The 23,402-nt window shown below is 40.3% G+C and overlaps 2 protein-coding genes across 5 annotated transcripts in view; one reads left to right on the top strand and one right to left on the bottom strand.

Moving 5' to 3' along the window:
• Nucleotides 1-840, bottom strand: part of elp4 (elongator acetyltransferase complex subunit 4) — a 57,165-nt gene extending 56,325 nt beyond the window's left edge. For all 3 annotated transcript variants that reach the window (XR_004896859.1, XM_035999409.1, XM_035999410.1), the window contains exon 1: nucleotides 638-840. Coding sequence is in view for 2 of the 3 variants with exons in the window: in XM_035999409.1 (XP_035855302.1) it covers nucleotides 638-815 (178 nt within the window). In the remaining variant the exon portion in view is untranslated. The remainder of the gene's footprint in view (nucleotides 1-637) is intronic.
• A 17-nt stretch (nucleotides 841-857) lies between these two features.
• On the top strand, nucleotides 858-15,633 carry immp1l (inner mitochondrial membrane peptidase subunit 1). 2 transcript variants are annotated; one of them, XM_031314080.2, is made up of 6 exons: nucleotides 858-982; nucleotides 8,876-8,989; nucleotides 9,102-9,190; nucleotides 9,567-9,693; nucleotides 14,818-14,928; nucleotides 15,480-15,633. In XM_031314080.2, the coding sequence occupies exons 2-6, from the start codon at nucleotides 8,885-8,887 to the stop codon at nucleotides 15,558-15,560; spliced, it is 513 nt and encodes a 170-aa protein (XP_031169940.1). In that variant the 5' UTR covers nucleotides 858-982; nucleotides 8,876-8,884; the 3' UTR covers nucleotides 15,561-15,633. The 2 variants fall into 2 exon arrangements, with proteins under 2 accessions (XP_031169940.1, XP_031169941.1); XM_031314081.2 differs by having other exon boundaries at nucleotides 892-989; nucleotides 8,879-8,989.
• Nucleotides 15,634-23,402: the final 7,769 nt, after the last annotated feature.

The following is a 23,402-nucleotide window of genomic DNA, read 5'->3' as shown; positions in this document are numbered from 1 at the left end:
ATAATCACACTTAGGTGTATCAGTGTCCAGCTTAATAACTTGCTCATAATAACAATGGTGTCAAGTTTATAACCCAACTTTTGCTGTCTAATTTTATATTATGAATCATCAATCTCACCTTATAACGACATAGAGAAGTTGTCAATTGATATCAGTTAGGTGGATAACTGATATTAAAACATTTCTTGCCATTTATGTTAAGACGTGTTTGTTACATACAAATGTATTAAGACTGAACAGTGACATCATAGTTTTTTGGACTATTTTGGACAGTTGAGAATGCTTACTGTCACATTAGCTTAAGTGCACATTAACTTACAGACAAAACTTAAAGCAAATACCTTTCCGTAGGCCATAAACATTGCAATGTAAAATCATAGTATGTGAACAAAACATGCCTGCTGAAGTCTGCATAATGCTAACGTTAACTTTCACACTTTCAGTACAGGTTGTATTGTCCTGACTCCTGACAGTGACAAAACTCCCTATTCTGTGTCAATCATACATTTCCTCTTTGGGGAAATGAATTACATTATTATTTGGTACCTAACTTCAGTGTGTATAGCTAACGTTACATTAAGAAACACAGTTAGCCTGGGTAGCTAGCGCTAACGTTAAATCTCAACAGCAGACTGACCGAGCAGATAGTCGAGTGACGTGACACCGGTCGAAACTAAGAGTTGTCCATTTTGAACCGAGGGTCTGGTACCAGGTATGGAGATTAACTTGCTCCTCGTTTTCTTCTGAAAACTCGTAGTATTGAACGGTGAACGTTCAGCTGAGGATTTACCCACACTGCTCATGGGGGCCGCCATACTGCTTGTAACTCGCTGACGCCTGTTAATGTTTTGGAGCGTGTTGTCCAATCAAAGAAAACTTTGGTTGTCCTCGACCAATGAGCGCAGCGATTGTTGCGGGGCCCCGTGGAAGCTGTCAAAAGGAATTTCTGTGTTGTGGTAAATGCATGGTCGGAGCAAATCACTAGCTAGGTGAGTAAAACTAATATCGCTTGTTCTTTTTTTTTCTGTTTACATAAATGTGATATTGTGTGTTCTTGGAGATGGCCAACAGCCATTCAATGCCTATAAAGATAAAGGTCACCTAACGCTTTGTAACGCTATGACCTCGTTGGTTCATTGCATAACAGTACAGAACCCGAATATTGTTTGTAACAATCAGCCCCTTCGTTTACATATCCATAGCTTGTATAGCACTCAGAGTATAATTAACCACAATTAAAATACTTTATTAATGCATTACATAATACTTTAACTAGCTGTAACAACAGTACAATAGGCTATTCTATTCTATTCTATCTTAGGGGCGAGGAGGATACATTGTCACGTGCCAGATACCACCCTTCTCGTAGGGAACATTTAACCTACACGTGAATGGGGAAATTATGTTTAATAAGCAGTAACCAAAAATTGTACATTTACACTAAATTGTTTCACTGCATAATAGATTGCCTTAAGTGTAACTGAATATATGTGTTTAACACACAGCAACATGCATGAGTTACATGACTCACACCTGTATATAAAGCAGACATGACTGCCAGAAATTGGACTATTTTAGATTAAGTTTGCATATATGATTCACAGTATGCGCATATATTCAAACTATTTAATTTAACACAACAAAAAAGGCAAATTACTACGGACTAGTATAACACATTCGTTTTTAAATTCCAAATGTTAAAAAAGAACAGAAATGTTTATTGCCAGGGTTTTAATGACAAATGGCAAAAGAGTATATTGTGATGTTAGCTGCAGTATCTCAATATAAGAGACCATATCACAATAGCTGCATTGATAATTTATCACACCTCTATTTTATTCTATTACATTCCCTGTCAAGGCATGGTGAGGCAATCTACTAATTTACATCCTTAGGTCATGATAGGTCTTATGTAATTTAATGTAATAAATAGGTCACTGATTGCATTTGTACAAGTGCATCACAATACAAAGCAGCTTCATGTGTCTGTGCACATGGTAGCAGCTCTATGTAAATTGCTATGTGTATTTGTGGTTATACTGTAGTCACGTTCCCAATCACATTCAGTTTTGGAGGGCTCAGCAGGTGTGAAAGTGAGGTGAGGAACGCCCAGAGCACTGCAAGCATACAGTAGGACGTCACTGCAGCTCAACAATAGCTGTGGATAGATGTGGGGAGCACCAGCATCTTCTGAGTTGCACTCACAGTTTTAGAGTTGTGAGTAATGATCACCGGGTAATGAGCACTAGGTTTAAAGTTGATAATGCCAACATACACTATTCCTGCTTTTACCTTCACATTCAGTGTAACCTGATGATGAACTGCTGGCATCTCCCTTTTTAAATTGAAATGCATTCATGTGGTAAGTTTTCCTAAAACATAGTAGTAAATTGGAGTATTTGAGATCCAGTTGTAGTCTTCTTGGAATGGTAAAATAGTGGAAATATGTATCAGACATCTGTTCCATTTTAATCAATTGTCTATTTCTCATACACAACAAAGATATTGTAGATTTTACCATTGTTAATGAAGTTGTATTCAAGTGTAGTAATTCCATTTTATATCATGTTTGATATAGATTTTTGTCTCAGAGTGGTCCAAAATACACTATCTAGAATATATTATTAATATTATTTAAAATATTAAATTGGCATTCCGTTTGAACTAGGGCTGTACAATAAATAGATTTTTTTATCGTCATCGCAGTATCAACTCGAGCAATAAACACATCGCGAAAGGCTGCGACATATCGCAAGAGTCACTCAGATTTTTTTAGTTAGTTGAAAGAGAGTATAGAAAACTGCACTTTAAAATAAATGTCTTTTTTTTTTTTTAGTGGTGCCTTTCATGTTCAATTCAATGTTCAATAAAAGAATATTGGAAAATATTTCATTTTGTTTGTTTTTAATTCAACAAGCAAGTTGTTATATTTTAGCAGAATACTGAAAGTAGCAGAAAGGCAAAACTGAGTACATTTTAATATCTGTGTATCGCAATATCGGTATTGCGATATTCAACAACGTTATCGCATATTTTTACTCATATCGTGCAGCCCTATTTTACAACAGAAAAACAAGTATTGCAACAAATGAATCTATAGATTAAATGTTTAAAAAAATAATTAAGCACATTGTAACTGCCCTTTTGTATGCTAAAGTCTCCACCAATAACTAAAACTAAAATGCTTTAAACTCATACATGAGTTTGTAAGGGAGGTTCAGCACTAAATGTGTAATGTATAATGTAGAGCTCTGATCTGCAGCTAATAAACATATTTCACAGGAGACATTTTGACATGTCACAGTAGAAAAAGCACAGGTAAATAATAAAACGAATGATGGATATATTCCATTAAGCTGCTTTGGTTACAGGGTCACTTTCACACTATCATGGGACACTTGAATAGAACAGAGCCATCATTAATGTTATAGTAACACCTGTGCTGTTCCTAATATGACAAGTCAAAATGTCCACTTTTGGAAAAGCCTACTGACGATGGAAACCTCTTTCACATATCAGATCAGGCAAACCGCTGGCAGGGGAAAGGCCAATCTCTTTTGCACTGTATAATGTCCACTATTAATACTGGCTGACTGATGAGTGATAAGTGTAATCCTTAAGACAGCTGTAAAAAAAAAAAAAAACCTTTGTGTGGCTAAGAGAGGCCAGAGGCAGCACAAGATCACAGGATACTGTAAGGCTCCAGAGGAGGCAATAGCCCAACTGCTCACTTTACAAATGCTCTCAGCAGAGGCAGTCCTGCTGTTTTGACAGCACTGTTGAGATTTATATGTGCTGACAGGAGACCAAGGGAATATATCATGACTGACAACACTGGGCATTGTGGAAAGCCTATATGAGACAAATAAGATGCGCTGACTGACCTGCATCTCAGACGGAGGAGAGCTAGCTTTAGTATTGCAACGTGCAGGATGTAGGAGTACATTGCTGTGGAAACTTTCACCACGTCCTCTGTACAGTCACCTAATTTTTCCAATTGTCTCAAATCCTAATTTAACCCTTGGGTTCTGTAGCACAATTCAGTCTGTGGTAGTGTAAATACAGCAGCCTAATTGTACAAAAACAACATCATTTTCCCCGTTTTTCAATGTGTCATCAGTGCATGTTTTTGTTTTTCCTGCAGTCTTTTTGTCAGTTTTATCAGTCTCTGTATCTGATTGAGCTATATAATGGCAGCAGTCATAACATGTCAGACCTTTCCTGGTCAGATTGTTTTGGTTTCTTCAGTTTATTTCTGCCAACAGTGTGGAGCTGCGAGAAGCAGTACACTTCTTGTGTCCGGGGGATGCAAGATTATCATCAACATGCACCATATTTGTTTTGTTAGCGTTGAAAGTAAAGTAATATTCTAAGGGCACAAGTACAATAAGAGTAGGATGGGTTTTGTACGCAGCTAATTTTGTCTAAGGATTGGACTTTTTCCATTTATTCAACATCCCATATTTTAAATAGCTTTATTTTGATTTTCTTTAAGATTTTTTTGCTGATACGGCATGCCGTAAAGCAAGCCAGATTTAGTTTGATTTATAGGATGGAAAAAAATAGACAATGAAAAGATATATTTCATTTAGAGTGAAAGGAAATCACATACTTAAAAATCATAGGTTTGCTTTTAGGTCGAGGTGTCTGTCATTAGCTAGTGTTAAAATATATCAGGCTTTGTTGTGAGCCGGCGAGTGCAAAACACAAACTCCTTTGTGAATCTGATAACACCAGATAAGATCTCTCAATTCTCTCAGCACCAGGCCAGCACCATGCATTCGCTTGTGGTCAATACAATAAGGCTTAGTGGCTGATTTTTCCATTCTATGTAATTGGCTGGGGACTCTGTCAACCCACACTTCCTTTCAATTCATAGCAGTTGTATTCATATCACTTGGCTATTATTTGCTCTGGCTGACCCATTGATTGTAGGTTTAAACCCTCAGCTCCTCAAATAGTAACCTCGCTCAGCTGTTTCACGGCTGTGTTGCCGTTAGCAACAATGAAAAGAGCAATATGGAGATCAGTTGCTTCAATTAAGCCTCTGATAGAAGGCAGACCTATAAAAGATTGGGGGCTAGACATAGTACTCTGTGACTGGGACTTTTACATCTGTCACTCCCCATCCAGCCAGGTGTCTGTGTCTAAATCAGCAGGATTATCTCTGAGTGGACTGATAGTTGAAACAGACCCCCCTGGTTGCCAAACCTCCTCCTTTTTATAGATCACATTAAGATCAAATCAAGCACAAGCGCAACAGGACTAATGCCACACCCTCCTCTGCCTTCTGCTGCCCAGAGGAAGACATCAGAGGTAGGATTCATCCTCCAGACTCCCTTCCATCTGGGATCCTCAGGGAGAAAAAGAATATCTGACAAGGGGCTTGTAAGCCTCTTAGCCCCCCTGTTGCCTAGCTCTCTCTCAGCCCATGTTTTCCTAATTTAGTTGTGTAAGGAGTCCACTGCAAGGCCCTTATGTACTGTTTGGATTGTGATTCTCTTTGTGGTTCTAATAGACTGGCCATGTTTATCAATTAACACTACTCAGCCAGTGGCAGGTTCAACTCTCTTGAGACCAGTAGCGGTAATTCCTTTTTGAATATTTTCTCATGGTTTCAATAATGTGTTTAATTAGATATCAATTTTGATATAATTTTGATATGTTGTTATTGGCCTCACCTTCACTAAAAAAAAGCATTTGCTTGCTGTTCCTACACAGGCTTAATTTCCTAACTGATACTTAGCAAAATGCAACAGAACTGGCTGCGTAGCTTTGACAGAAAAATGACAATGTTAATATTTTTTTACGTTGATTTGAAGCAGAACATTATTTTCAATCTACAAATGTATTTTTATAGAACTATTGAAGCCATTAGCAACAGTATCTTTATCTTTCAACCTTTAAAACATGTCTTGTGTTAATGCTTCTAGATGCCACCAATCTTGATTATATGACAATTTACTTAAACATTAGAATATTGCCAAGGTCATTTCATTGTTTTCATCCTGAGGAAGCATCACATTTGATGATATGAAAGAACAATAACAACTTGCCCAATGCTTATCAACTTATGAGAGACTTTTTCCATTTTCTCTTGGACTTGTCTGTCATAGCAACATTCAGGAAGCCTCTTTATTCATGTCAATGCAGATGGCAGAAATGCACCTCGTTCACATTTTGTTTTTGCAGCAGTGTCTCAAATTGTACACTTGAAATGCTTTTGACAGCTCGGTGGACACAGTGATAGGCATCCCTATTAATGCTGCACTTTATGCTCATAGTTGTTATTGCAAAAAAAACAAAAAAAAAAAAACTTTCAATTTCATACATACTACTTGTGGTCGCTCTGTCCTGAGTGAACGGGACTCCCTAGTAAGAGGATCACAGAGTTAAACACACAATGAGGTGTTTCCATCCACAGCTATTCATTTGGGATCCCCCTCTTTTCCCCACTGTAACGCTGTGCTGTGACCACAGGAGGCCCATGGCCACAGATGGTGCTGCAGAGAGGGCTGCGCTGACTTTCTTTGTTTTCCCATGAACATGTTTGGCGTGTAATCCTGGATTAACAGAGAGACTTTGTGTTAATTTACAGCTGTAATACAGCATTCAATTAATGTTGATGCTCCCCAACACACACGCACACACACACATGCACTGGGTATTAGGGCTAAGAGATAGTGTGGGTTGCCTGACTCTGCTCGGGGAGTTAGAAGTAATAGAGATCCAATCAGAGGTCTCTGTGGATGTCCACCTCATTCTGAATCCCAAAGGAGTCGCTGCAGCTCATATATACACTTTCTATGAAACACATAGGTAATGCTTTTGTCTGTGCACAGTCGCACCACATCACACCACATGTGCACACACACAGGCACACACTATCAATGACAGAGGGTGCCTCAGAAAACCAGGCGGCTGCATATGGACTCTCTTGATATCAGTCACTGGCCGTGTGATCTTGTTATGCAAAGTCCCTTAATCCCTACCTATGATGAATGCAGGCTGGAATGGAGGGAGGGGGGGGCTGAAACAGAGATATGAGGGCAGCTGTACGGGAGGCTGTCCACTGTGCTTTGCGAATGAGTGCTAGCAAAGATTCCTGATCCCCAGCCTAGCAGAAGGAAGAGCACGTGTAAGATCATGGCTGAGAGTGCATTACAGTACCGCAATGACAGAGATGCTGGTGGACGAAGCAGAGGGCAAGACAAATAGAGCTGAACATGTCGCCTTAGTGCAGACCTAGAGATTCACATAAACCTTTAGACCACTTGTTTCCCAACAGAGGAATTATAGGGCCAGAGGTGTCATTGTACCAGCTGTGGGAGGACTGCGTTTATAGTTCCTGTGGAACAGAACAAGAGACCAGAGCAGAATGTGACTGGAAAGGGCCACTTCATTTGGGCCCTGTGCTGAGCATATATATGTCCCCCTTCACCTGCTCGAGTGCTGTTATTCACAGTGGCGGCAAAAAGCAGAGGGTTGCCAGGGGTGATCAGGGAACACGGGGAAGAGTGGAGTAGCAGCTCACGGGGAGGTGAAAGGATAGAATTGGTCTTTTTTGGATCAGAGAGGATGGCGAATGGGCCAAAGAGCCAAACCATGCTAGGGATGAAAGAATGGATAGAGGGTTTAATAGGTGGAATATAGTTGGCATGAATAAGAGGTGTGTGTGTGTGTGTGTGTGTGTGTGTGTGTGTGTGTGTGTGTGTGTGTGTGTGTGTGTGTGTGTGTGTGTGTGTGTGTGTGTGTGTGTGTGTGTGTGTAGAGCTGAGGGGGGTAATGGGATTAGGGGTAACACCTTTGGCAGGGCTGGGAGAGCCACCTGACACCCGGTCTGTTGGGGACCTATGGAGAAAGGGGGTGGAGGTGGTGGGGCAAGGGAGAAATTGGGGGTCTAATCCATGTCCATCTTTGGGAAGTCATTCCCAGAGCTCTGAGGATTTGGGGCTTTGGTTTCCGCTCTACTTGCTTTTGTTAATAATACCCTGGGAGGGAGAAAAGACATGGAGAGAGAAATAGAGAAAGAGACAGAAGGAATAAGGGAGACGGAGAAAAATATTTCTTTACCCTGTGGTGGACTGGCAGGACAGCCGCCTAAGGTAAAAATATTTGAAGTGCAGACTAACCTCTAAGCCAAGCTCTATTTATTCTTTTCAAAAACATACAGTTTCAATCTGTTTGAGTATTTGCATATGTGTGCGTGCAGGTGTGCCTGCGTACACACTGTGCACGGCAGTGTGTAAAGATTGACTTACTTTCTTCTGTCCATCCAACAGGTTGCAGCTTGAGTAAAAGTCAATAACCTGAGTGGGGCTGGGATGTTTGCTCAGAAGACACACGGATAGTCCTTGTGTGTGTTTGTGTGACAGTGTTTGCAGGGCGGGTGGAGGAGTGCTGGGGGTGTCTTTGTGTTTCTATGGTGCTGACAGAAGTTGATAACTGCTCTAATGATTGTGGTGGTAGTGGAGGCAGTACAGTGTCAGGGACTAGCTGCAGACGGTGCAGAGCTGCTTGGCTGGATGTGTCACAGCCTCTGTGTTTGTCCATCACCTGAGCGCAAGGTGTTGATTGGTCCATCCTACACAGGATCAAAGTTCAGGGCAGTTTTCTAGTGTGAACTGTCCGCTCAGCCTCTGAGAATGAAACACCAGGGAATGTGCCATCTTAGCATTAGGCCAACTGTGACAACCTTGTCCACACCTTTAGAAATTAAACCCCAAACAGCTTTTGTTTTTAGACATCCTGTAAAGGACATAAGGCTATATAAATGGATCAAACACTGAATCCTTTCATACCACTATATGTATAGAGAATATGATAACTATGTACACTGACATTGTGCCATAACCTATGGTTGTGTTTTGTGCTGTAGGTGGAGATGTTCCGCAGTTTGCTGGGGAAGACCTTGGGCTTTGTGGGCTACACAGTCCAGTATGGCTGCATTGCACATTGTGCATTTGAATACATTGGAGAATTTGTGGTGGTTTGTATTATTACGATTACAGAATGAATGACATATTTTTGTCTCAAATTACGTTAATTTATCTATGCACAAGAAATAACTATGTTTTCTTTCTGTTTTTTTTTTACTTTAGTGTTCTGGTCCATCCATGGAGCCTACCATTGTCAACCATGACATTGTTTTCTCTGAACGGATGAGTCGTCAGCTTTTCAAAATACAGAAGTGGGTTTCAGACAGTGGATTTGTATGCAATTTAGACATTTCACAATTTACATTTTTGATTCACTGCAAGACTTTTAGGCCAATTTTCTTTTCTTTTATCTTTTTAAAGGAGGTCAGGATTACAGCAATTTTCTACAAGTATACTGTACATCATAGATAATTTCTGTGAATTATTATCAATCAATCAATCTTTATTTGTATAGCACTTTTCATACAAAAGCAATGTAACACAAAGTGCTTCACATTATAAAAACAAAGACATCACCACCCTACACACACACACACACACACACGCACCACACAGATTTAAAAAGGCAGGAAGAACACAAGGCCCTGAGTTGTTATAAAAGAACTGATTATGTTTATGTTTTTTCAGGGGTGATATAGTAATTGCAAAGAGTCCATTTGACCCACATATGAACATTTGTAAAAGGGTTATTGGACTGGAGGGTGACAAGGTCTGCACAAGTTCCCCATCAGATATTTTCAAGGCCCACACATATGTGAGTATGTTTACATCCTACAAGTCCATATTTGTTATAAGTGTCATGATTTCCAGATGCTTTTCCTATACATCTTGTGATCACCTGCTTTACCAAGAAAGGTTCATGTTAGCAGTTTTAGAGTCTCTTTGGAAGATAAAAGGTTAAAAAGATACGGTAAAATAGAGAATAAATGAAGAATGTGTATGCAACAAAGAACTCGATAGTTTGTTTCACCCTAAAATGACAAACAGAATCTCTATGCATAATGCAAAACCGTCTCTGTTTGTCTTTGGTTTTCTTTGTGTGTGTGTGTGTGTGTGTGTCTGTGTGTACCGCAGTCTATAGGCTATCATAGTTGTTTACATTTTAGGCTGCACACATCCATTTTGTGTCATTGGTCAAAATATCAGCTTTTGACAACACCTATATTTCCTCAGAACAGTGATAAAACCAGAGAGTGAGCAGGGGTTCTGCTGCTGAAACCACGTCATTGCTTTTCTATTACTTCTCTCCCCAACGCCCACAGCTCAGGCCTGCAATCTCTCTGAAGCCTGTTAGAGTTAGTGCCAGCCGAATGGACAGACTGATGGGTGGGCGGGGGTGTGTGTGTGTGTGTGTGTGTGTGTGTGTGTGTGTGTGTGTGTGTGTGTGTGTGTGTGTGTGTGTGTGTGTGTGTGCGCAAACCAAAGGTTGCATGTTTTTGAATTTATTGTGTATTTTATAGACTATGGGCAGACTGTTGAATGAGTTCAGCAAAACGTAGCATAAGGCCAAGCTTGTAAGTGTCATTCGACAAATGAAATAGGAAATAAAGAGGTTTCCTCTTCGACTAGCTTCACCCCCACATACAGAGGACTGAACTTGTAATAGGTGACATCATTGCATTGTGATTCGTGATCCCAGGATGTAGGGACAAATGTTTCAGTTTGGGTCATTTTTAAACTTCCCACTAGGTGGACAGCTATTGTATTTTTGGTTTGTCCATCAAGTTTTGGATAAAGCTTATCGACTTCCATTCATGTTGATGCTCCTCTACTTTCATTCACTTTTATCTACCAAAACCAATCAATAGATGACAATATCTTGGTGGCATGTTGTAAGTATTAGGCCACTCTGTAAATCTTCAAAGCTTTCCATTCATTCATCTGGTTTCTGTTGTCAATCCAAATCAAGATTATGGGGATCTGCTTTACACTCATTATGAATATGGTTGTGTTTTAATATGTAAACTGTGTAGCTTGGTCCAGTTTCACACATAACTTTTTTAATCAAACATACACGTAACGTACATTCTGTACTGTGACATATTGTCTCAAATCAACTTTGAGATTTAAAAAGAAATCTATATTATTAACTACACCTCACACAGATAAGATTTATATTAGTCATAGTGTGGGAATACACAATAGTGTATTGTATAATTTAATACAAGGGCCTGTGTTCAGTCTATGCATGGGGTGAATTTAACAGGGTGTTTTTTTTTGTATTTTGTTTAGAATAGAATATATTATATATGAATCTGTTGAAATATCAAACACCTCTTTACAACGTCAAAAATGCACATCCCAACATCTAGGTGCCAAAGACGATGTCTTTTTTTATCCTTCTAACAGTTTACAACTCAACGATATAGTGATATTCTCACATTTGAGAAGCTGGAAACAGAGGATATTTGACATTTTTGCTTGATTAAACAATTGAAATGATTAGTCGATTGCCAAAAATTGCTGCAGATTAATTAAAGAGGAGTAATAAATAAATCTGTTGAACAACACAGTGCTCATGTATTGTGTGTCCCCACTGTCACATCAGGTTTTATGCCATAATGAAATATAAAACATTACTCACATTTGAAAATGTAAAACTGCTTAATAAGTATTGATTCTAGACACTGTGGCATTGTATTTGACCCATCAATTTTTAAATGGTTACAGCCTTACATGTTTTTATTCATGTTATCTGATCAAATTATTGCTTTTCAAATGCAATAAAATAATGCAGGACTAAAAGTGATATTTGTAAACCTCCAACATAAGGGCAGGAAAGCTTTGTTCACTAGTACAACAAATGTACCTGGATTTTCTTGTGTATCTGGTGGATGATTGGAGTTTGGCTCATTATGCAGCAGGAATAGAGAGACAGAGAGAGAAAAAAATACTGAGAGCTTTTATGTTGTTGTTTTTTTTGGTTTTCGGGTTAGGACAATTTCCCCCTTTGAGACTGCATTTATAGGCATAAGCAAGCGAGCTTGTGTCTTGTTGTGGACATTTTGCATTTGTAATATTTTGCTACTCCAAATAAACAAAGCAGATGAGAAGCTTGAAATAACCAGTATGCTAGTCTACTGTCACTAAGCATTTTATTTGTATATCATGCAGCCTAATATGCTTTCCGCTGTTAATTCTTTTAACTCCCAGGAGCAAAATCACCGGCTTTATGTGACAACATTTGGGGTAACTGAGAAAATACCCGCTGTTAACATAAATGTTTAGGCTCCCTCAGGGAGTTTTTTTCCCCCAGAGGATGTATGTGTTTGTGTGTGACTATTAGGATGGTGTGAGCCATTATGGGTGGACCCGTAAAGATAAATTTTGGAAGGCAGTGTTAGACCCTGTCATCACCTCCTTTTTTGTTCTGACAGACAGGCAGGTCCTCTCCACCCTCAGATATCCAACGGCAGACTAATTGCCCTGTCACCTTTTAGAAAGCATTTCTGTGTCTGAGCTATTGTGTCAAAACAATGACACTTGATCCCTAATATTATAGCAAAGAGGGCGAGAGAGGGTGACAGAGAGATGAAATGTCCCCATATGTTCTGTTCTTTGGAGTAAAGATAGACAGAGTAATATGGTGAAAGATGAACTACATACGCCTGTATGTATTTAAGATGAACATAATTCACCACCTCAATCATGTTAATGTAATGTAATGAGCACTGTAATGGTGTGGCTGTTAAACAACACACCTCCACAGCGAGGAGAGCTCCAGTTTCAGTGCCTCTCGACACGTCTCTGACAGGTACACGATGCCACGCGTCGACCCAGCCTACAACCAAAGAACGTGTGCAATCTCTGCCGTCCATCACACCAGAGCCGCCGGCAGAGCCAGTCAAAGTATCTTTACAAAATACTACAACTGAGTGTTGGGCCTACCCGGATCTTTGGGAATCTTTGTGGTTGCAAACATCTGTTGATGACAGTTTTATCTGTTACACTGTCAAAATCACATTTATACTGTTTATGTGCTAATCTGACAAATGACTTGGGTGTTTCCACACCACCCTGTCTGCAGAGAAGCTTCTAAAACACAACCTTTTATGTGCATGCAAAGAATCAAGTGACGCTAATGGCTTTGTGGCTATTTACAGGTGCATAAAACAGCAGTTGTCTTTGAAAAGCAGAGTCAAGGAAGGCGCATTATCTGGTTACACCGCTGCTTTGCATCAACCTAGTTTTAATTCAGAGCTTTGCATTGACTTACTCTTTTTTTTTTTTCTTGTTCACACACCTGCGACTTGCAAGGTGATATGCATAAGATTTTATCCTTGTGCTGCCCACAGTACAGCAGGTCAAGTTTCAGACCTCTTTGCTTTCTCACTTTTCCGAAATACTGCTTGGTTGATCCTTAAAGTACTTTTGTCTTTACACAGGCTCGGGTTTCTCAATAACGTCATGTGTTTTACAGGACTCAAAATCAAAGTGCTTACTTTAGCTGTTGTCGATCGGATTGATTGACCGTCATAGTGGTATTACTCAGGCTGGATCCTGAATAGAACTGAAGTGATGGCGAGAGCGCCTACAAAAAGTTTCCATCCATTTCAATAAATTAAGTTTGTGTGTGCAGTGGTTTCACCAAATTCTGGATAGCAGCTTGAATTTTCTTAATCAAACCTCTATGTCTTGATGGGGATGATTTTTTAAATACAAGATGAGGAGAAATGGCGGGTTCTGGTTTGGCAGATGACAAACGGTGGTGTTTCTATTTCCTGTGCTTGGGAGCCAGCATATGTTACCATGTTAATGAGGTGTAATGGTGGGAATCCAGCATGCTGACATATGGTTCTCAGATGACTCCTTTAATGATATTCATTTGTGTCGTCGTTATTCAGTGAGTTGTTTACCTCATGTTAGGTCAACATGTCACTCGCTCGTTATTATGTCACATCATCTGTCTCAATTATCGAATATGAAAAGTAACGCAGCATCCCACAGTAGGACTGAAGGCTCTAATCAAAGAGCAGGGTGATGGGACTAAGAAATACGGGCAGAGGCGAAGACGTGACGTCACCTCAGTGAAGATAATATTCTGTATCGTTATTCATGTTTTTCTCTTTCGTCAAGAAGACTTTTTCCGTTAAAAAGTTAGGCAACACAAAAATAGACTCGTGGATTGTGATGCCCATTATGACAATATAATGTGTTGTTGATCCTGTCTGCACATATAGGGGGACAGCGTACTTAATTAGGGCCTTGACAAGCCTACTCTCCTAAAGTGATGAGATTAATCATAATTGGTGTCACTGTGAATTAGAGCCCGCTTGGATGACCGCCCCACTGGCAGGTCGGACCGCGGTGGAGACCCTTGGACACTGCTGCTAGCCGCAGCTTAGCCCTCTCTATCTCCCTCATTCCCCATTCCATGTCTCTCTCTCTCTCTCTCTCTCTCTCTCTCTCTCTCTCTCTCTCTCTCTCTCTCTCTCTCTCTCTCTCTCTCTCTCTCTCTCTCTCTCTCTCTGCCCCGCTATCTCAGGCCCCTCTCTTGCTTTGCCCTCCCTGGGTAAGAGGGGCGCAGATCTCAGCCAACAGCCTAATGACCCTGTTTGAAGTTCTTATAAATCCCTCCCGACCCTGCCCGTTACCCATGACCCCTCTCCTAAGACGGTTCGGGGTTAAAGAGGGACAGGCAGGTTAACGTTAAGATAGGCTAAGGAGGGAGGGATGACCGGGGATGACTCGTTGGGGGTAGGGGGTGGGGTTGAGGTAGATTCTCACTATATAATAGCTCAACTCACTTTTACATATTAAAGTTAAGAACCGGTGCAATTTCAGAGATTTGCTTTCTATTTGATTCCTTTGTTGTGGGTTAAAACAGTATACATGTTAATCATTTTTTGCCCTTTTTCCATGTGGTGATGGTTTTTAGGTTCCAAAAGGCCATGTATGGCTAGAAGGGGATAACCTCAGGAATTCCACTGACTCAAGGAGCTATGGCCCAATTCCCTATGCCCTCATCCGAGGGCGAGTATGCTTAAAGGTAACAGGGGAGGTGTACTGTATTTTGTCATCTATTATAAAAAATAAATATAAAGAAGTGTTATTTTGCCAAATGAGGAAAATAGTTAGGATTTAACCTCTCATATATTGGTTCTAACAGTGTTCATTTGGGTTTTCATTAGTCCAGTATGGCCATTTTTAAGCACAATTCAGAGATGTGAGTCAGTTTGAAGTTCAAAGCAAGTGTGTCTGATTGACCAAAGCCTGGACAACATATTGTCTAGCTTTCCATTCTGCTGTGTTGTCATGTCACTGGATGTCATAGCAACCACGACCCTGGAAACAGGTCAGCCAACCTTCTGTCCATCTGATTGGACAGCGGCACTCCACTGGAGGCCCTATTACGACAGCTGATGAAATAACAAGATCTTCTATGAAGTCGAACACATCATTAAAAGCCATATTAGCAAATGTGTCCAAGAAATAAGAAAAAGTGTTACACGTAATGTTTGGAAGTCCTTTATTTTGTTGTTCTGTGAGTCTTATCTCTCTTTTAACCCATTGTATCTCTGTACCCTTTGTCCTATACAGCTTTGGCCGCCAAATAGTTTTGGGACCCTCAGTGAAAGCCCAACCAGACGGATCATTAAAACTCAGAGTGACACAGACTGACTCATTCACTTTGTTTGTACCGTACGTTACTTTGTTTTCAATCATTTTTGAATAAAGCTGATATTTATTTACATTTTTATTTTAAAATGTTATTCTTTAATCATGCTGAGCTGATTTAATCAGGCTCACACCCAGTATTTTAACTTGCTTAAGTTCAAAAAGCAACACCATGCAATCATACATGCTTCATATCCAGATTAATTTTACTGTTTAATAACTGACAAGGCCTTGTCATCTGTGGCTTATAGTGTGTTGGCTGTGGCTGTGCAGCACTATAGGAACAGCATTGCATGAGCAGCGAGTTAAGATGTCTCTGTGGAACTGCTAATGGCAGAGAGGGAGCAATGGCAAAGATGACACGCAAATAATTACATTTTAAATTAACACACTAAAGACTAAGTTATACCTAACAGTACATATACTGGGATGGTTACTTGTGGTTGAATTTATCTGTTTGATTTAATTTGCTCTGAAATGCACCTACACCACAGATTTGCAGGACAGCTTTATATGTGCTTTAAACAGGGATATATATCTAAATCTGTAAACTATGTCCCCGGAAAGACATGTCTCATTTCCTTAAAAAAGGATATTATTAATTTCATGTTTACCCTTACTTAGTATTATGGTAAAACAAAAGCTCTCTTATTGTTTAATATTTCACTAGGCTGCCAGGGCAATTGAAAATATGTTAACATTTCCCATTTAACCATACAATATTAATAAGCACTTAGTAAGGGCCTCACTCAACACTGAAAAGTGTGTGTGTGTGTGTGTGTGTGTGTGTGTGTGTGTGTGTGTGTGTGTGCACTTAAGACACAGCATTATTGTCAGCTTTTTGTAGAAACCAAACATGTTTCTCTTAAAGAACTAAGAAAAAATTGAAAAAAAAACCATGACTTCTTGGTCCTATAAACGTTTAACCAGGTTTCTATCTGGACTTTCACCGGAGCCCATGTGCATGACAAAGACTTAACGGGGGAAGTAATGTGGCAGTGGTGTGGAGAAAAGAGAGCATTACTGTAGCTTTATACATCTTTGTTTTGTATCCAAAATAATTAAATCCACAATTTGAATAAGGTGAAGCTAAAATAAATGAGTCTATGTAGTTACCACCTCTGAACAGCAGAAAAAATTCAAACACAAGCACACACAGAAAAAACTGTTCTCTGTCACTTGAGAGCCTAGATTAAGGCATAGTGACAGCAACAACTTTTTCAGAAATCTGACCAGAGGGGAAAACTATGCTGGCTGTGATATCATGTTTTTCATCAGCCTGCTGACTTTCACAAAAAGCCCTGCACTGCTGCCCATTTTTAAGGCCTGCTCAGACCTTCCTGGACACGGGGACATAACAGCACATTCACAAACTGGGCTGGAAAAGCTCAGCTGGTCATTCTCCGAGGTAGAGAGGGACTCTTCCTTAGAGCTCCCCTGGGGAAGTGAGTTCCAGGCAGCCGTGGGTCCCTGTCCAGCTGCTTCCTCTGTCTGGAGGGGGCCAGAGGGTCAGAGACAAGGCTCCCTGTGACAGTGAATTATCTGCCTGAGTGTGACTGTGCCTGCTGGGAGGGACGCTCAAGATTGTGTGGGCGTCTGTGTGTGTCAATGTGTGTGTGCATGTGAAATAGATTTATGCAGGGTTTTGCTTCAAGCACATCTTTGTTTCTCAAGGTTTAATATTCATCTGCTGCGTGTCAACACGAAGCCAGTGTTCAGCTGAAATGCTGACACAAGTAATGTTAGCGTGCCCCTTTAAAGATACTGCCCCATAGAGGGAGCTCTGACTGTTTACTAATGTAACTCAAGCCCTGGTGGATAAAAATCAGTTTGTGATTTAAGTAATGTTAACAAGGTTAAAGCTGAATATTGTGGATTTACACCACCTCCAGTGTAGTACAGCCAGTTTCATAATTATGCCTAATCAGACTCTCCTCATATAGCCTAGTACCTAAGTTTGACCTGCATATTACTTGAAGTATACAGATACAGTACATCCTGTATGTTGCTTTTGCTGTCATTCTTTGAGTTGTGTCAAGAGACCAGAGTTTCAAAGAGATGACCGGGCAGAGGTGTATATCATTATCATGCTGAGTGGGCACAAAGCTGGGAGTGAGGCAGGAAGAGATAGAGATCGGAAGAAACGGACAACAGACAGCTGTGCTGAGCTATGCAGCACCACAGAGTCAGACTGTGGGCTGTCAGCAGTGCTGAGGTGTGTCTGCTGCCTCTGTAACAGAACAGGGGACAGAACACAAGTGTATTGTCATAATGGTGCTACAGTATGTAGCTGTGTATCTGAAATATCAAAGGCTCCTCAGTATCTGATGTTATATGGGCATGAAGAGTGATTACATAGTTAGATTTTGAGTTAAATATTTTAGCATTTTCAATATGTGAATATTGAATATGTAAAAGTGCAAAGTGAAAGCCAATTATTCAAAAATCCTTATTGCTTGTTTGTGCCAAGCCAATGGCTAAAGCTTTAAAAGAGTAATCTAGCGATTAAGCATTGCACTCCTATAACATTGTCGGACTCATAATGGTGAGTAAAAAAAAAAATCAAAATTGATGCAACAGAACCAAAATTGTCATCTTTTTTTATTCCATGTGTTCCTCTTTGTCAAAACCTGGCACCTACATTACCCACAATGCAACTCCAACCGCCTACTTCACAAAGTGACACAATTAGTACAGCAAATGACCCTGATAAAGTGCTCATTATGTTAAGTTAATGAACAGTGGCTGTCGTTTTCATATGTTTACCAAGAGCTACAGCATTGAGTAAAAAAAAGAGCAGATTTTTGTGAAACAATTATCAAATCTTGATTCAAGATTTGAGTAGTTATAATATCAGGTGGGTCCTTATTTTCATAGTGTGCAACATAATCTTTTTGATTATTAACATTTTGATTAGTGTATTGCTTTGATAGGATGATAATGACCATTATTTTCAGTATTATTATTATTACATTAATTATTATTATTATCATTGTCATTATTATTATTTAACTCAGCACTGGGTCCTCATACTTGCCCTTGCTACTGTATTTCCTAAAACTGCTGCACAAACAAAGTAAAGGAGTTAAGCAAGAGGAAGATGAGAAATAACTGAAGGGGCAGTAGGGACAAGAGGCAACTGGAGTGGAGATTATTTGGATGTGGGGCAGAGAAGGGAAGACAGGCAGTATCTGTTTGCTTGATTCCTTAGTTCAGTTCAGGTTAATTGAATCCTTTACTGTAAAAGTGCAGAGACACGTGAAAGAGGAGAGCGGGAGGTATGGGTAAAGAGAGTAAGAGAACCGCCCATCACTGGTAATGGCCTGGTTTGTTTGTTTTCATATCCATGGCAGAAACGTGACCCAAAACTAAACTTGGGTCAGACTCTGCAGCAATACTCTGACAGCCAAATGTATCTTTTAGCACTGTCTGCAAACAAAAATATCCCTAAAGATGCACTACCAGCAAGACGTCACTAATGAAAACTTATGTGGCCTTTATTACACCAAACTTTTGCTTGTCAATAACTAAGCTGAAGCTACATCAATCACACTGCTGCATGAATTCAACCATGCATAAGTTCTCCTTCTCCCTTTGCATACTTCTGTTCTGTTGATGCATCCTGTTTTCTTCCTTCACGTTTCCTTTACTCTCCCTCCTCTCCCATCCACTCATGTTGCTGTTGGCTGATAAGGGAATTGCTTCTTTCATTGACAGGTCTTTTCATTCTCTCCTTTTAATCAAGCCTGTTAGTACTTCTTAATTAAGACATCACAGTCGCGTTTGATCACACTTGCTTTTCTGTATGTGTATGTGTGTGTGTGTGTGTGTGTGTGAGAGAGAGAGAGAGAGAGAGAGAGAGAGAGAGAGAGAGTTTGAAAAAGAGTGGGGATACTTTACCAGTCCCTATTCTGTGTGAAGATGACTGAACAGCTTCAAGTGGGGAAGATACACCTCCTCCAACTCAGTTCTGCCAGCCCTTGTGGCTTGTGCTGTGTATCCCAAGCCAACAGGCATCAACCTCCAGAGATCCATACTAGACAGATGGTATTGGAGGCTGGGTAGGACGGCTATCGAGCTCCCTACTGTCAGTTTGTTGTGATGATCACACACACCAGGCTGTCAATACTCACAGTCCACTAATCAAAGAGGAGGAAAAAAAACAAACCAACACAAAGACTATTTAGAAGACACAACTTAACTTTTTCTGGATTTCATTAAAGAAGTGAGACTGTGAACTTCTAAAAACCAAAAGTAACACTTGTATATTTTTGCTTGTATTATAGTAACACATTGTGTGAATGAAGTCAATAGGAGGGTTTCGCAGGAACATTTGCCCGCCTTTGGCCTTAGTGTTTTTCGCCCCTAAAGGCAGTCAACACTATTAATACTTTTCCCCTCTAATGGTGCGGGTGGGTGGGAATTTGTGTAAGGATCGGGTGGGGGGGGCCTCTGCTGTACATACAGTACACTCACTGAGGGTCCTAATGGAAAGCTATGGGACCTCTGTCCTCAGGCAAGGAGTGATGCACAGAGGGGAGGGCAGGGAGGGGGGATGACAGAAGCCTTGTCTGACAGGGCTGACCTATATCTCTTGTTGCTTAATAGAGAGAGGGAGAGAGTAATTGGCAGATACACATTTGCAGTTAGGAAGCGCTCTCTTTCTGGATAGTATTTTTCTGTGGTCGCTATATAGAGCAGGAGGCGAGGGTGTGGAGTTTTCCCTCGTCGCTTCGGTCTCTTGTTTGTCACCTTTGGAAAAGACCCAAGTTAATAAGACAAGTCTATGTCTATGTCATTAGCATGATCATACGTCCAATGGCTGCTGAAATAAACTTAACTGTGTCTCTGTCTTACTCTCTGATGGTCAGTCAATTAGTGTGTGTGTGTGTGTGTGTGTGTGTGTGTGTGTGTGTGTGTGCGTGTGTGCGCGTGCCTGCCTGTGCGCGTGTGTGTGTGTGGTCCCCCCTGGCATGTCCTGGATCCCGTAGCAGGGTACGCAGCCCTTTCTGCCTGGTTTACTGATAGGGGCTGTTCGGCTTCCAGACAATTTAGCAAAAGAAACTCTGCACAACAAACATAAACAGACTGATCCAGGCAATAACAGAGAGCACATACACAAAGAAACACAGAAACGCAGATAGTGACACGTGTAGATATGCAAACAAAAGACATGGTAATTATCATACATGAAGGGCTGTATGTATGGATGTAATGGATGAGTATGTACCCCATGGATGATTCAGATGACACTTTGCCATCCAGCCGAGTCCCATCTCCTATTCCTATACAACCACTCTCTCTCTGCTCCCCCATTTTCTAACAGATTCTCCACTCCAGGTTAGAGCTTCCAGCTTCCCTTTCTCTCAATAAGCGGTCCATTTGCCCCTAAGGTAGAGGAGGGAAGGGGCAATGAAAGGGAGAAGAGAAGAAAGAAAAAAGAGAGGTCAGAATGGAAAACATCTTAGATCCTTAGAGTGGGACATGGGCCCAAGTGGTGATGAAGAGCTGGCATGGGGAAGCAGAGCATTGCGTGCGTGTGTGTTTGTGTTCCTCTTTGGTCACTGTAGTTCAAAAGCTGAACCGTGTCCAAGCCTTGGTAATGATGCAGCCATCCAGAGTAGACTACAATAACCAACAGTCTATGGCTGGCCAATTACTGTCTGCCGCAATTATATTTCCAATTCAGAGGTAACAGGGGAAAGTGGCCCAACTCAACTAATCATTTCGAGCAATTACTTTTAAAACTAATTAGAATGTCAGGTTTGGCTGTGCGTGCCTGAGGTTGGGGAGGTTTTTGTTTGTGTTTTTGTTGCTGTTTTCACTTTGTCAAATGGATGGACTTGAAAGGAGAGAGCAAGAGGAGGGGGCAATATCAGCAACAGTGCAAGCCAAACATCAACCCCAGCCATGGATTGAGAGACTTGGTCATTATGGGAGTTTTGTGAGTTTGGGGGAATCCATTGTGCAAGATTGAATGCTGTGTTCATTCTGTTGATGCCGAGCACTTTGCTGGACTGTTAAAAGGAGTTCTTGGTGATGTCAGCTAAATGCTGTGAGAGAGCAAACAGTTCACAGATCTGTGGAGCCTCTAAACTGAAGAGAGGGAGGGAGAGAGGGAGGGAGAGAGGGTGAGAGAGAGAGGGTGAGAGAGAGAGAGAGAACATCATCAGTATGTGTTGGTTCCAGTTGTAAAGAATGAAATACTTTAAAATGAATTCCAGACAAGCTGAATTAAGGTTATATTGCAAAGTTCATGTATTTGAGAAGAAGTAGATTTGAGAAGATCAGAAAGTATGCACTTCACACTTGCATACTGAACTATGGACTTTTGCTTGACTTTAAGGTGATTTGTATTATGATGATGTGATCAAATCGTGTTGTGTGTTGCAATCATTTGTTGTCAAAATTAATAATTTCTAGCAAACTGTAATTGTAACCTAATTAAAACCTTATTTTTAAAATATGAAGAGTTTGCACTGATTAAATTGACATGCAAGTGTTGTTGTGACATGTAATGTTTCTTTACAGTTTCTTTACAAATACTAGGAATAAATCAGCCATGTCATCTCACAGAGAAAAGAACAGATTCAATAGACGTGCTGTACAACTGACTTAAACTGTTTAAAGGAGCATTTCCAAAAGCTACTGCTTAAAATATGACCGCACCCCAGTGTGTGGGGGCATGTTGAATGTGTGTGTGCCAATGTTTCCAATCGGAAAATCTGCAAGATGGGCTGTGTTATATATTTTATGAGTCTTGGGGTTTCTTTTTATACCATACCACTCCCAGACACGCAAATACCTGCTATACATAAAGCTGGTTAAGACACACACACACGCACACATAGTGACTTGTAAATGTAAAAAGCTTACTTTAAAAAGAAGTGGATGGTCCACCTCAATAACAGTGATTCATCCAGTAATGCAATTCAGGGTTACAGCAACTCACGCAAATTTGAGTAGACACGTTATTTAATGTAGACAATCCCGATGTTAAAGATTGTTTTGTTTTTTTGCAATTGATTTCATTAAATTACTTAATGAATGCCAAAAATAAGTATAATTCACATTATAAATACAATGTCAATACGATCAGTGCTCTCAGGCATGTGGACAGAAACTATTCACATTGATGCTCCTTTATTTCCCCATTGCATTCTTAAGATGATAATATTACGTATATGCAATCTTTCTGGGGATTCTGTCACTCTGATGATCATTCTAGTCTCTTGCATTAATAGTGTTCATGTCCATCATCATAAATGCAGTGTAGGCCTTTCATTTTTTAAATCTTAGAAATTTGCAATATTCAGTGTTTGCTTTGGGCCATGAGTGTCCAAATATACACACATACACACGTGGTGTATACAACCAAACAAAAACACACAAAAATGCCTCTGGTAGTTGTCATAACAGACCACCCCTGATGGAGAGATGTCTCATTAATAGATGGCTCGCAGCAAGAGAATGGCGTTACCTCTCCCACTTTTACTGGGCCATGGTGACAGTTCTGCTTTTATCAACAAGCAAGTGTTTTCCTCCCTGGTCCATCACTCAGACACATTCCCACTGGAAGAAGAAGTCAGCAAGTTTCTGTTGCAATACAACCGAACGTGTTATTGTTATTGCACTCTAAGGTACACTGTAAACGTTTGATGTGAGTTTACAGCTAAAATCTCACAGTATCTTACTGTTTTATTGTTATAAAGGATCATACTGTAAATGGTGATGCATTCTGGGAGAAAATAATATCACAGCACTATCTGCGAATGTTACAGATTACAGGTATTTACTGTTAATACCAATGCATCTTGGGAAAATAAAGGAAAAGGAGGGAATTAC

This window comes from Sander lucioperca, chromosome 3 (assembly GCF_008315115.2).
Source record: "Sander lucioperca isolate FBNREF2018 chromosome 3, SLUC_FBN_1.2, whole genome shotgun sequence".
NCBI lineage: Eukaryota > Metazoa > Chordata > Actinopteri > Perciformes > Percidae > Sander > Sander lucioperca.
The sequence above is the reverse complement of the archived record's forward strand: the minus strand, read 5'-3'. Positions and strand labels throughout refer to the sequence as shown.

What these genes read in the sequence shown, in the direction of transcription:
- immp1l (XM_031314080.2), top strand. Translation starts at nt 8,885, where the DNA reads ATGTTCCGCAGTTTGCTGGGGAAGACCTTGGGCTTTGTGGGCTACACA. An exon ending in CAGCTTTTCAAAATACAGAA is followed by an intron (nt 9,191 to 9,566) that starts GTGGGTTTCAGA and finishes ATGTTTTTTCAG; the next exon opens with GGGTGATATAGTAATTGCAA. An exon ending in GAGGGCGAGTATGCTTAAAG is followed by an intron (nt 14,929 to 15,479) that starts GTAACAGGGGAG and finishes TGTCCTATACAG; the next exon opens with CTTTGGCCGCCAAATAGTTT.